The sequence below is a fragment of the Belonocnema kinseyi genome, chromosome 3 (genome assembly GCF_010883055.1).
Source record: "Belonocnema kinseyi isolate 2016_QV_RU_SX_M_011 chromosome 3, B_treatae_v1, whole genome shotgun sequence".
NCBI classification, from domain to species: Eukaryota; Metazoa; Arthropoda; class Insecta; order Hymenoptera; family Cynipidae; genus Belonocnema; species Belonocnema kinseyi.
This window is the reverse complement of record NC_046659.1, coordinates 88,688,177-88,703,961: the sequence shown is the minus strand read 5'-3', so window position 1 is coordinate 88,703,961 and position 15,785 is coordinate 88,688,177. Positions and strand designations below refer to the sequence as shown.

The window sequence follows — 15,785 nt, the reverse complement described above, 5'->3', positions numbered from 1 at the left end:
GTTGATTTTCGAAAATTAGAATTTTATGAAGTTCAATGTTATTTTTTACGATTAAAACAAAAAATATGCGATTCCACAGAAAAATGATTGATTGAATTGTGTGAAACACATTGAATCAAAATTTGTAGATCTTTTTTGGACGAGCAATTTTTGTTTCTGTATTTTGTTTTGTTTGTATCTTGCATAGTTTTCTCGAAAAATTGAATTTTTTTATTTTTAAAAACGTTTTTCACGATTACAACGAAAAATATGTGACTCATAAGAAACAGGATGCAACATAATTTTTTTTTAAATGTATTAAATATACATTTAATATATTCTGTAATATATTTTGCGATCTAAAGCACGGAAGGAAGTCTCTGCCTCTCTCATACAAGTAAACTTTTTATACCTTCTCTCTGTTATCGCGTTTTCCTTCTTTGTTTCAAAGTTGGTACACCTAGAACAGAACGTGAGGTGTAACAGATCAGTCAGTCGCAAAATCGTATGAAGGTCTCCATTTACCTCAAGCATCTCATCAGCCGATCGCTCCACCTCGAGTCGGTCACAAATCTTTTGCTCGTTTTGAAAGTGAGAGCAAAAGCTTTTTCGATTTTATTGTGAATGGGGATCGAACGTGGGCGTGTCACTATACCTCTGAGTCACAAAGACAGTCATTGAAGTGGCGTCACACCAATTTACTACCAGCCAAAAAAGTCAAAACCACCTTCTCAGAGCGAAAAATCATGGCACTGTCTCTTGGGCATCACCCTTTCTTTTCTCCGGATCTGGCGCCTTCTGACTATCAACTTTTTACTTACTTAAAAGAGTTTTTGGGTAAATAGCGTTTCTCAAACGACGAAAAGGCCAAGCAGTTGGTGGAAAAATGCCTTCGGCAGGTGGAGCGGAAGTTGTTGCTTAAGCCTAAGGTACACAAAAGATGTTGCCCAGGCTTCAAAAATTCATCTACCTCGATAATGATTATGTGGAAAAATAACTTAATATATTTATAAAATCTTCTGTGAATTTAATTGAAATATTAGAACTTTTCGAATTTTTATACTTGTTGTAACTTTACTTTCTAGATGTCCCTCCTTTTTATCAAAGCGTGCTAAAACCCAGTTCATAGTGAAAGGAATAAAGTAAAAGACGCCTTCTGGGACACTTTAAATGAAAGTGTAGGTTCTTGTGATCATGGCAAAATAATCAATCTACAAGAAGATATTAATGGGCGTGATAGCATCCAACTTCAAAATATAGACAGGGTGCTGAGTAATTTCGGAGATCCAAAAATAAATGGTAATGTAGATAGATTAGTTAACTTGTTCTCAGAAACGGACTTGTCTATTACAAGTACTTGATTTAGGCATAAAATGATCCACATGTACACTCAATACAGAGAATGTAGCCACAGTATAATTAACTGTGTAGTTGCGGATGAAAGACTAGTGCAGCTAGTAAAAGATACGAGGTTTTGCGAGTGGTTCAGAATGAAATATTGATAATTACCTTCTAGTCTCAAAAATATACTTAGGTCAAAGATGGAGAAGAAAGAGAACAAAAAAGACAAAACATACGTGAATCAAGATTGAGAATTTGTGGAATATCATTGTCAGGAGTGCAACTGAAGTGTGTGGTACTGCGGTTATAGGAAGAAAGTCTTACAGGCCTTAGCGATGGTGAGATAAATAGGCTAGAAAATAATTACAACACTGGTGGTCGTGGTTGTCACTGTTTATAAAAGAATTCAAACGGGGCTCATTTGACTTTTATTAACCCTTTTTAGTATGTATGATTGGACTTCTCGATTTTTTGTTAGTTAGAATTTGATTTAAAAATCGTTTTTAATACTGAGTAGTGCCAGCTCATAATTCTACATATTTCTATTTTCAAATTCGCGACTGTATCAAAGTCAATTTAATTTTAGAAAAACAAAAATGTATCTAAAGTTCTTGAAAAATAAATAAAAAATAAAATTAGCTTTACACGTTTTATATAGTTAATGATTTTTCGAAAAAATTCTGCGAAAAAAGGTCTGTGAAAAGTTTTGAATTTGATCCTGTGAAAAGACAATAAATTGACTTTTCAATGCTAATATTGAAAATGGATTTTTTCTTTTTCAAAATATATATTTTATTCTTTTGTATTCACATATATTGAAGAAAAAATGTTTTGGTACAAAATATAAAAACCATACCGAATAAACACGTTGTTTCTTGTCTTTCCCGTCAAAACCATAGGATTCCATAACTAAATTTGGATTTGATGTATACATTTTTCTGTTGTTCCTCCCTGATAATCCTTATTATTTTTTTCAAAATCTTATCCAAAATATTCCAGTCTTCTTTTCTTCCTGTTTTTCATTTTACGAATTCACCTCACTTTACGACTGATGGTAATGAAGTGACTAGATTAGTACCATGATAGGTGTATTATGACTCGAAAACCTCCTTTGAATAAATTATGAAATATATATTTCGAAGTGAATGCGCATTCATATACTACTCATGCATTTGGCGCTCATCATCATTATTTTTTTATAAGAAAATAATTTGTTCGGCAAGTCAATGAATTACTTCTATCGGAAAAAGATATTTAAAACCTAATTACGGCATTAGTTTTTGGGGAAAGGGCGTCCAATTCTGCAACTCTTAGTTAATATCAGGTGCACTGACTAGTATTTTGGAATTTTCCGCTAAACTAACTGCTTTATTACTTACTTTCTGTGTAGGAATTCAATCAGGGATCCGGCCGGGTCCCAGCCGGATAGCCCCGCTTAAAGCCGGGCGCTGGTGGGGGGATGCGGCTAAAAACGTCACGGTAAACTGGTCGGGTCCCGGCTTCAATACCGGCCGTGATCCGGTCGGGTAATCCGGCCAAAAATCGGTTAAGAAATGTTGCTTCAGGCGAGAAATTGGTAACTTGTTTTGTTTTTTAAGGCTCATCGTACAGATTACGGTGAACTTTAAAAGTCAAATGAAGTGAACCAATTCTGGCAAGAAAATTGGAGTAGAATTCTATTCCCTGATGATAGAATCTAATAGCAATTTGGAAGCCACGTAGTGATTTAAGGTTAGGAAGGAAAAAAGTAAAAACTGTATACACAAGATTATATTTTACTTAAAAATAATAATTATTCGCGCACTAAGTGGAGGTTTTAAACTAATTACTGAAATAAGGGAAATATTTGCGAACTTCGAAGGGACCATTGTCTGAATATAGAGAAGTTTATAAAAATTATATCAATTTCTGTTGTTGCACATAGCGGAATCGATAACTGTTTAATTTAAAATAGTAAGTTATTCGAAAAAATTTAACGTTTTTCATCAAGAATTTAAAAAAGCTCATTTTTGTTACACTATTATAATAAATCTTTAAATTATAATTTTCAAATAATAATTCATCTAGCATCTATAATTACGTCTTTGATAATATCACGGCTCTGAAAAAATGTGTATTTTCTACAAAAACCTGACCAGTGCTTAGCCGGCTCTCGACCATGGGATATAACCAGGGTTGGCCCGGCCAGTAATCGGCCAGCCTCGGAATACGTGATTCGAGAAAAATGTAGCCCGACCGGCTCCCGTCCGGTTCCTGTCCATGAAACCCAGTCAGGGGTAGCCCAGTCAGGGGTAGCCCACCCGGGATCCGACCGGAAACCTTGTTGTATTAGGGTCAACCGGGGAAATTTCTACACGGCTTACCTTTCTATATTTTCATAATTAAAAAAAGCTGTTTTAAAGTTAATGCGACGGAAAAGTTTATTTTATTAGGATTTTATATTTGAAAGCCTATCATAGAAAACTTTCTTTTATTCTGTGAAATTGTATTTATTGCCCTTATCCATTTTTTATTCTCATGTGTTTAATTATTCTACGTATTTACCTAAAATACCAGCATTTTGTGATGCACAGCCCATTCAATTTTCGCGGTGCACATTAACATTTAGAAATTATTTTTAGACAAGGAAATAATTATTAGCACTTTTAAATAGTAAAATTCAATTCTACGAACATTCAGGGACATTATATGTTAATATAAACTTTATTTTTAACAACATAGTAACCATTCCAAAAGGTGTATTCTGGAATGACCGAGAAATTTTAAGTTTATAGCAGAATTTTCAGGATCAGTACCAACATTAGGAGTAATATCCCTTTTTTTAAAGAAGCATATGTGATAATGTGACTATCAAAGTAACTTTGTCAATTAAGGTTACCAGATACTTCTATTCAATTAGGCTTGCTTTAACGTTATTTGAGGGTTGCGCTATACACTTAATAATGATCGAAACTATTAAGTATAGCCAGTGGAGGATAACTCAGGAAAATATACACTAAAGGTTGAAATTATCCTTCAAAATGAGCACACAGTTTCAATCAGATGTTAAACCTTTATATCAACTCACCCATAAAATTATAAATATGTTCTAGGAATTATTTCGATTAAATATATGCCTTCTAACTTTAAACTCTCCAGTTTATTTTTTTTTGTGGCGAAATGTTGTCACAAGCTTATACTGCCCAATATGTCGAAGGCATTTTTGGTTGGAGTTCGATTTTTATTTGATCATTTTGCACGGGGCTCTCCCGGTATATATCATCAGTTACGGACGCATTTTTATAATTCAATCAAGTGATCTGATGAGAGCAGTCTGCCCAGACATATTGGACAAAGCCTGGTTTTACCCCATCATTGACGGAGTGAGTTGCAGTCAAGTACACGATGGGGGGACCTACAACTTAAGGTGGGTTCCGAACCACCAGAACCTCAGTAAAGGTACATTGAAAAATTTCCAGAGGTACCGGCTCAGGGATCGAACCCCGGACCTCTGAGGTGAAGTCCGAGTGTCTAACCAACTGAGCCACCGAGGCTCTTACTCTCCAGTTTATTATTATTATTATTATTATTATAGTTTTAATTTTTAAAAAACTCACGACATTTAAAAATTGCCAAAAAGCCATAGGCAAATTACATAAATGCGCCTGAAAACAGAAGGCAAGTTATAGCATAGGAAGTTAATAAAATAACAAAAAAAGAGAGATTTTAAACAAAATAATAAACCAGATATATAACATTTCTTACGCTTAAACATTACTTACACTTACGAAACAATGTCATAGATATATAAACTCTTATTGTAAATATTAATTCCCAATAAAGCGTGGAATTTGAATTATTAAATTGAATTTAAGTATTTAGGGGGGCGGCGGGTAATATGGTGTGGCGGTTAATTTGGCGCACCCTCATTTAAAGAAATTGATTGATTTATACCAAGAGGTATTTACTGTACTGTATTTTTCTTATCTGTACTTTTTTGTATAGTGAAAAAATGCTTAGTAAAGCTAATCACTCTATTCTTATTATGAAAAGTTGTTTTCGGATGTTATGTGTGTATTTTTAAAGTGACCAAAAAGTAGTGAAAAAGTACAGTAGCATTTTTCCGGATTAAAAAAAAATAATATATAACGTTCTAGTTGCACACAATTTATAAGTAATTATTTAAACCCATAATTTACTCAAAATAATTTAATTAAACTCAGTAAACAATTTTTACTTCTTTAATAGACTACTTTAATAGACGTAAATTCAATGGTAATAATAAGCATAGAGTAGATAAGATATTGATTTACGTGCTCTATATTATTTTACTACAGTTTTCAACATATTTAACTTTTAACGGAGCTTTTTATAACATGTGCGCCACATTACCCGCCGTTTCCCTATGACAATTAATTGCCCTTGAAATTTATAAGGAAATCAAAATAGTAAGCCTTCCACATAGTGTAAGAACCGTAGGATTTAAAGTTCAAGTTATAAGTGTAGGCAGTAAAATTAAAGAGCCTGAACTTGCAACTTCATTGACAGATGCAACTAAAAAAAAATACTTTTACTTTGAGACATTCGTAATCATACTTTTCAGTATCCTTTTTTTATCTAATATTGGCCATTTATAAAGTGATTCTCGTCTTCATTTCAGTTCTCAGAGATTGCTCCTCATCAACGTATTCAGAAATCTTCTTGCCAAAGGAATGAGACATTATTCTAAAGTTTCAATGATTTCCCAAAGTGAAGTTTCTTTTGGAAAATTCATGTCTAGGCTTCCGCGTTACAAGACCAGCTGTAAAAATACGGTGGAATATTATTACATATTTATTGATACATTACAGTCAACGGGATTTAATAATTAACAAATACCATTTTCTCGATCACTTGACTATACACAAAACTTCGAAGATCTTATGGAATGCCAAAGCAAATCTCACCCGATTTTCCATTTGTATCACTGAATTGTATAGCTGTCTCAAAATCGATATCATCTTACATTCCAGTAAAAACTAATGGAAATATTACCTGGAATTTGAAATAAATACATGAGAAATTATATCATACATATTTATTTTATTTTCTGTTGTAAAATTTATTGTTTAATCGACAATATCTATATTCTAGATTATCATTTTAGGTGTATTCTAAAAGAATAAAAAGATATACTGACAACGTTTCCATTACGATAATTTCAACATGATTTCTTCCAATATTCTTTTTACTTCGCGTAACTGGACCTTCAACTCATCTACTTGATCAACGTTGATTTTAAACTGCGAATTCAGTTTTTCAACTGCAGTTTCTAATGTAGTTTTTGTATTCGCTTCTTTCTTCTTTGGGATATACGAATACTTTTCGCTATAAGCAGGATTTTTATTGTCCAGAATGGGACTATTTTTTTTGGCAATTTCATAAGCTGGTTCCATAATCAGTCTAGGAATCCTCTTTTCCTGTGGATTTAATGGTCTTACTATAAGAATATGATTTCGAAGTTGAGCAAGCGCTTTATTGGCTATTAATTTTTTAAAAAATGGAGAATGTTTTAATTTCTGCTGTAGCATTTCCGTGTAGACTATCAATTTTGTCGTTCGTATGAGTTTAGCAAGACCGGCCTGATTTCTTAAACCTTTTATGTCGTGCACAGTTATACCAACCAGCAAGTTCATTAAAATTACGACCATAAAAATGACAAAAAGTCCAAAGAGAACTTGTGACGAAACAGATAATGGATTATAAACAACGATATAACCATTTATATTCCTTTCTTGATGGTTTAAAAGTTTCTCAAAGTCAAGTTCCCCAGTCATCATCGTTAGAATTTTCACCGCACCGGTTAATAGATTTGCAAATGATGGTTCTCTATTAAAAATTATGCAGAAGCTCAGAATAAATCCAATAATCAGTACTGAATAAGCAAAAAAGAGTCTTGCAAATTCATATTGAATATGAGTGAACATCGCAACGTAAGTCCCAAATCCTGGCAGTTGACCAACCATGATCATCAAGTTTGTCCAAGCACAAAGAACAGAAAAACCACCGACATACTTTTGCCAATGGTAAGTTCTGCCTGTATAAAAAAAAGACGTAGCGAATACACTCATTATAACTATAGTGTCCAGAGTGTTGTCTATGTTCCAAAGGTACTCCTTATAGTTTTTATGAGTTGTGAAATTCAAAATTTTCCTTGGTATCATCCAACAAACAAAAGCCAACCAAATGTACCAATTAAATATAATAACCCGTTTGTTAAAGTAATAACAAATCTCACGAGAACCATTATGACTACTCATATTTTCTTCAGTGGGAGTAAGACACTCATAAGCTAAAGCCATTAACACGTATGTACTCATGGAGATCACCATGAGCATGTATACAAAAATATTAAGAAGGTAGAATTTTTTAATTCTTTCCCACTTCAGGTAGAGAAATGTCATAATTAGAGGATGTATTAAAAGATATGTCAGATTTTCCAGTATGAACATGTTAATTAAACTACTTTCGAGTCTGTCATCACTTGGAAGAAGAGGAGTGAAATCGAATCTCATATCAAATTCCCTGTTTTGAGAATCCGGGCGTCTCAACTGTATGGAAGAATTCATCTTCATTCGAAACGCTTCAAAGCATTCTGGTATCCTGCGTAGAATGATATTTAAGGCTGACACCCCTTTGCTTGTGATTGCACTTAAATCAGCACCATTTCTAATGAGCATTTCAACGCATTCGGCTTGCTCTTCTAAAGCTGCAATATGAAGAGGCGAAAATCCTTTTCCGTCTTTTTGATTGACCAGCGCACCATGTTTCAGTAAGAGTTCTACGATTTTAATATTCGACCTATTTGCCATTATGGCGTAATGCAGCGGAGTCCTATTCATTTCATCCAGAGAGTTTACATCAACTTCTGGTTTCTGTAATAAGAGTTCACAACATTTTAAAGATTGGGCACCACAAGCCACATGAAGAGGAGTTTCTCCAATGTGGTTTTTAGATGTGGCGCTGGCTCCTCGCTTGATAAATAATTCTGCAACTTCTTCTGACTTTATTCTAATAGCGTAGTGCAAAAGTGGGAGCATGTCTGGGTTTTTTGATACATTATTCAAGTCAGCACCATTATCCAAAAGAATTTCGACAGTTTCTGGACGGTTTCCAGTTGCAGCTGAATGCAAAGCGCAATGACCATAAAGAGGGCTAACGTAATTTAAATTTGCACCTCTCTCAACTAGGTATTTGAGACTAGAAATTTGTCCAGTAAAAGCAGCATACATGGTCGGTGTTGCAGAGGTGAGACAGATATTATTAATATCTGCGCCAGAAGTTTCCAGTTTAGACAAAATGTGTGTAAGACCACGAATACAAGCCCATGTAAACGCAATATTCCTGAATTTGTCGTCAAAATCCGGAAAGAGAATTCCATCCTTTTCTGGCACGTTACCATTCTCGATCTCTGTTAGTATTTTCATTTCTGCAACGCTCACTGTGTCCCATGTTGCTTTAAGTATGTTAACACCATCAATTTCCACATCTCTGAAAGATTCCAGATTCTCGAAGAAGAAGGACTCGTCTATAGGTGGTGGTGCTCCAACATCTATTTGTTCTTGTTCAGAACGAGTCATTTCTCTAATAATCATTGTCTCCGGATGAATTCTTGGTGGTAATTTTGGAAATTTACAGGAATTTTTGAATCTGGTGAAGATCGGATCGCCTTTTTCTAAATGATCGGGTAAATTACTTGTTGAAAAATGTCGATGTTTTCTATCATTAGGAGATGAGAGGAGCATATGCATCTTTTTTATTTTTGCATGCTCGAAGGAATGTGAGCTTTCCGATCTGATAATCACAGGTGGCGGCTTCCGATAAGTATTATGAACCGTTTGGAAACGACCCTTTCAAAAAAATATTCTTTTTAAATTTCTAGAACGAAATTATAATAATATAATTCAATAAATTCTTCTATTTTCTAGTGGATATCACTCATTTCAATCACAAGAAATCAGCATAAAGTAATGTTTGTCAATCAAAGAAATTTCCTATCATGTCAAAAGGATGCTATCTGATACGAATGAAATTGCCTTTTAAATTTAAGGTTAAGAAGCATCATTAAGAAGAAAACATTACCCCTTTGTGACAAATATCACTTAGTCTCACAGCAAAATAATTCTTTGTGTAAACAATATTTTTACGTGGTTAAAAGCAAAAAACCCTCGAGAAATAAAAAATCCATTATATGCACAACCTAAGTGTCAAGAATCAGACTGTTGAGTATTTCACAAATTCTCAGTCAATTTTCCAAAGCAAGCTTTTTATGCATATTTTACCATAAAAAATGCTTGTAACTCTACTCCATTCGGTAAAAAATCACTGTTTAACTCTCTGGTGACATTTATTATAATTTTTTCACGTTTCTATTGTAGCAAAAATTATTAAGATACTCCTCACAAAATTCGCAAAACTCAAGAAATTAAAAAAATTCTTCAAAATCGCGGGATTCAAGGAATTCATGGAATTTAAATAATTCAAGAAATCGATAGAATTCATGAAATTCACGTAATTGACGGAATTTAAGGAATTCACGAAATTCGCAAAATTAATGGAATTGAAGGAATTAATGTAATTGAAGGGATTCTTGGAATTAAAGAAATTCATGGAAATGAAGGAATTCGTGATATTTGCGGAATTCCTGAAATTCCTGAAATTCATGGAATTAAAGGAATTAACTGTAATCACGAAACTCAGGGAATTTGCTGAATGCAAAGCATTCATGGAATTGATTGAGTTCACGTTATTCACGAAATTCGTGGAATTCAGGGATTTCGCGAGATTCATGAAATTCATGGAATTCATAGAATTCAAGTAATTTACGGAATTCACACGAATTTGTTGAATTACTTAAATTTTGTCACTTTTTTTTATTCCGTGCATTCCGTAAATTCCGTGACTGCCAAAAATATTTTGAATTTCGGAAATCTCGAGAATTCCTTGAATCTGGTGAATTATATGCATTCTGTAAATTCAACAAATTCTGTCAATTTAATTAATTCCGTAAATTCCATGAATGCGGCGAAGTTCGTTAATTCCGTGAATTCCACAAATTCCTCGAATTCCATTAATTTCGCCTAGCTCAAGAATTCCGTGAATTTCTTGAGTTTAATGAATTTCGTACACTCCATGAATTTCTCGAAATCTTTGGATTTTGTAAATTCCATTATTTCCTTGAATGCCGCGAAATATTTAGTTTTCTTTAACTAAAAAATTCCGTGATTTTCCTTAATTCTTCGAATTTATCAATTCCGTGAATTGCGAGAATTCCATGAATTTCTTAAATTTCGTGAATTCCGTGACTTCCATGAAATTCTTGAATTTTGTGAATTCCGTAAATTCTTTGAATTCCTTTAATTACATGAATTTCGTAACTTCCCTTAATACCGCGAATTTCATGAATTCTTTGAATATTCGAAATTCCATGCATTCCGTGAATCCCGTAGATTTTTTAAATTCCTTGAATATCTTGAATTTCATGACTTTCATGAATCCCATGAATTTTTAACAATATACTAAAAGCCATCAACAGTGACATTTTTAATTCAGCCAAATTTTAATTGGACAGTTTTAAAGTTGATTTTTTTGTTGATAAATTAAACTGATTAAAAAAATTTCAAAATAATTTGGTTGAAAAATACTTTTTTCACTGAAAAAAAAACAATAATGGGTTTTCAAAAAAACAGTTAATGGGTTAAAAAAACTTTTTAGAGTTTTTAAAACAATCTCACATATGAATAGTCAAATTCGTTGATTTGAGAAGAACTTATACATTTTTTAATTTGAAGAATAAACAAGTATAGATGTCAACATGATTTTGAAAGTCTCCAGTCTTTCCAAATTGTTTGCCTTGAGCAGTTGTATAGTGCTCATTTGATGATCATTTTCCTACCTCATTTTGATTAATTAGAAATAATATTTGCTTTTTTGAAGAGCTATTAATAATGTTTTTTTCAAAAATATTCAAAAATAATGATAAAAATATTAAAATTTATTGGTAGCGCTTTGATCTTAATTAAAAAAATATATAAAAAGGTCAGTCCATTAATCATGAATTCAGGATTTTTTGCTATTCTTGCATGAACTTTGAATAATGTTCATTAAAAAACAAGATTTTTGAAAGATTATAAATGACCAAAACTTGCTTATACTCTTCGATGAAATTTATTATTATGATAAGTATATCTATTAGTCTAGAATCAATGAATATTTTCTATTCTTGAATATATTTTGAAGTTTATTAATGAAGAAAATTTCTGTACAAGCAAAAATATTTTTTTGGTCTCAAATCGACTGAAAGTTATCATTTTCACAAAAAAGTGTGGCATACTATGATTTTTTGTCATATCCTATAAGACATTTTTTAATTGTGCAACTATGAATTAATCAAATTAAATTTTTTTCAACATTATTATCATTATTATTATTCCAAATAATTCTTAATGGGAAAACCAAAATAACTTTAAGTAACTACAATTTCTTTGATAAGAAAATCCCAAATATATACCATTAAAATAACATTTATAATAAAAAAAAGTGAAAGTACCTGACATTTTTGTTTCAAACATAAAATGTTATTAAAGTTCTTTCATAATTAAAATTTTCAGTTTTTGTGTTATATGTGTCGGACTTCTCCCCTGTCTGTTAATAAAACTTTAATTTGAAAATCGTGTTTACTACTAAGGAGTGCCAGCCGTTAATTCTACGACTTTTTTAAAATGTTCTTCACATTGATGATTAAGTCAGCTTAATTTCATGAAAAAGTAAAAATGTAAAAGCTCTATAAAAATCAAAATTAACTTTACAAGTTAACAGTTAATAAATTTTCGAAAATATTATGAAAAGAGAGATGATTACAAGGTTTTAAATTAGACTTTTTGTTAAAAAGTATATTTCATTTGGTGTAAAAATATTAACACAATTTTTTGTAAATTAAGAAAAAAATTCTAAATCTGTTGTACAAGGCCTTTAAAAGATAAAAAGCGTTAACTATTTTATCGTTTGTAAAATACTTTAGAAACATTAATTAAATATTTTATAGTCTTTCAAAAATTGTTTAAGGGCAATTTAAGTTCAGGTTTTGATCATTTAAGGCTCTTAAGACTATTTGAATTCTCGCTATATCTATAATACGTATAAAAGAATGTATTGTTTGAGGCCATACAACGAGTGGATCACGTGATTAGATTCCTACCTTATCGTCACTTTTTTATTTCCTAACTTACATCTACACGAAGCGCCACATCGAGTCGAAAATTTGGGATACTAAATAGGAAGCATTAACGAAGATGTATCTGGTCTCGTGTGAAAATAAGTTGTGAAATAAAAAGTGGCAGTAAGGTAGGAATCTGGTCACGTGACCTACTCATTACACGGCCTTAAGGGAATATTTTAACCACATAATCTAAAGGCAGAGAAATTTTCTTGAAAAATGTCTTTGTTATTGTTTTTATAAATGTAAATTGAGTATAATAAAAGCATATGATACAATTTTAAAGAGAAAATAATAATATATAATGATAATTTTTCGAAAATTTATAATATAATGTAATGCCCTCCTTTGTGCTGGTAAGGAAATGATCTTTTTCGTAACTTTTTATATCAAAATTTAGTGCAGTGTGTAAAATAATACATGAATAAATAAGAATAAATTGGAAAAGAATAAATGTTTCGAATATTTCTGAAATCTTTCTGAAGAATTTGGGTACGTTTATTTTGAAAAAAGTTCTTTTATAAGGCTGTTTGTAAAAAGGTCTAGCCTCAAAATTCAATTGCGTCATTTTATTCCATAAACACTAGCAAAATATATTTTATATTATAATATTATAATATTTTATAAAAATGAACATCCCCAAATCCTCCAGAACTATTTTAGAAGCATTTGATAAATATCTACTTTTTCAATTTATTATTATTGATCAATTTATTATTTTATGGCTGTTAACACAGGGGTTTCCCGATACATTTTTTGTGGACAAAAGTCTGTCTATAACCCAATTTTCAATGGATTTTATTTATTTATTTTTTTAAATTGACCATTAGGCTTTTGGATATATCGAGTCTGTGCGATAATTTCGATTTAACTATACCAAAATTTTTTATTTAACAGCACAATAAACAATATTTTATCCTAACTTTTCAGATATACCTTTTATTATAAAATCTGCGAATTGACTAAGAAAGAGCCTAAGATTTTATATAGAATATGAGAGAAATATATGCCTAATTATGATTATTCTGAAAATATATGCTGCTTGGTAACATTATTTAATCAATTTTCATAAACAAATACATAGTTTTCGTATGCCACAATGAATAAGCTTCATTGTTTTGCAGAAACGGCCAAAAATGTATTGCTAATTATTCCTTGCTGTCATTTTTGTTCAAATTAACAATAACTGATAATTATTTAAATAATATTTATAAAGAAATTCACATTTTTAACATTATTCCACGAATAGAGCCAATTTTTGTGTTTGCGATACTTACTAAAAATGTATCGTTAGTGACACCTAGGTCTAACTTTGTTAAAATTTATAAAGAATATTGATTTTGTGAACAATTTTTTATGAATAAATGCACATGTTGACGATTTTTCCAAAAAAAGGTTCCATTTTCTTTGCGACATCTACCAACAATGTATTTCCAATGACTCTTTGCTATGATACTTGGCCAACGGATAAGAAAAGTTAATTATACAAACAATTTTCATAAACAAATGTACATTTTGGTCACTTTTGCAGGAAAAGGCTTCTTTTTTCCATTTTTCTATGAAAAGTATTAATTTTCTTTGCTGAATCAACAATAAATGTCTTGCCAATTATTCCTTTTTGTCAAATTTTTCTAATTAGAAAAAAGTGCTGATTGTTTAGACGACATTCATAAACAAATTGACAGTCGCGCCATCTGCACTCAATTATTTTGTGACGACGTTTCGTACTTCAAATGCCGACTGATCATTTCTTCTAACCGAATATAAAACATATTAATTATGCACGGTCCATTATGTACGGTAATAAAGCATTAGGACCAAAAGTAGTTCAACTTTTCAGGAACACCCATGATTTTTTATGAAATAAATTATTCGCATCATGGGTTGTTTTCAACATACGATTCCCAATAAATATATATTTTGATAACACTATAACTAAAAGCCCATCACACCTTTGATTAATACATGAAATAAGCTTGGGTTTTTAAGCTTAGTCCGCAAAAAGAAAAATTATCATTAAAGAATAATCAAACTGTAAATTTGTTTATAAATATTGTTTAAACAATCAACACTTTTTCCTAATTATAAAAATGTGGCAAGGAGGAATAACAGGCAAGACATTTATTGTTTATACCGGAAAGAAAATTAAGACTTTTCTTAGATAAATGGTCAAACTGTGCATTTCTATATAAATGTTGTTTAAATGATAAACAGTTCTTGTTAATTGGACAAACAAGACAACAATGAGTAATTGATAAGAAATTCTAACTTAATCCACGAAAAAAGCCTATTCCTGCAAAAGTGAAGGATCTGTAGATTTGTTTATAAAAATGGTTAAAATAATTAACTTCTCTCATCCGCTGGCAAAGTATTATAGCAGAGTCATTGGAAATACATTTCTAGTTTATTTCGCAAGGAAAATGAAGCCTATTCTTTAAAAAATGATGCAAATGTACATTTGTTTATAAAAAATTATTTTAACAATTAATATTTTTGGTAGATTTTAACAAAAGTACACCTAGGGGTCACTGACGATACATTTTTAGTGGGTTACGCAAAAGAATTGGCCCTATTCGTGGAATAATTCAAAAAATTAGAATTAGTTTATAAATATTGTTTAAATATTTACCAGTTGTTATTAATTTGAAAAAACGATAGCAAGGAGTCATTGGCAATACATTTTTGGTCGATTCTGCCCAAAAAATGGAGCACCTTCATTGTGACATACATAAACTGTGTATTTGTTTTTAAAAATTGTTTAAGTAATGCTGCCAAGAACCAGATATTTTAAAATAATCATAATTAGACTATATTCCTCTCATATTCTATATAAAGACTGTGAATTTCAAACCACTAATCATTGCGAATCACAAAAAATGGCTTTTGTTCATTACTGTGTTCAATACATAAACCATTTTTTTCTATTGCTAGATAATATATTGCTAGATTAATTGCTAGATAACTATTGCTAGATAGTAATTACACTGGTTCAGCCTCTTCTTTAGTCAACTCGCAGATTTTGCCAAAAAAGGTTCATCTGAAAATTTAGGATAAAAATATTGTTTATTTTGTTGCTAAATAAAAAATTTGGTTTCCCAAATCGAAATTCTCGTACCGACTCGATATACCCTGTTATACTAGTAATAATAATATACACAATTACTAGTACATAAGTTTATTAGAGAACACATTACATAGTCATCACTGCTCTGCCATCTTGGTTACCGCCCCT

At 31.3% G+C, this 15,785-nt stretch overlaps 1 protein-coding gene across 1 annotated transcript; it reads right to left on the bottom strand.

Moving 5' to 3' along the window:
* Positions 1-6,488: 6,488 nt before the first annotated feature.
* On the bottom strand, positions 6,489-8,918 carry LOC117169924 (transient receptor potential channel pyrexia-like). Its single transcript, XM_033356434.1, has one exon. It carries the CDS (start codon positions 8,916-8,918, stop codon positions 6,489-6,491), a length of 2,430 nt encoding a protein of 809 aa, XP_033212325.1.
* Between the last annotated feature and the right edge of the window lie 6,867 nt (positions 8,919-15,785).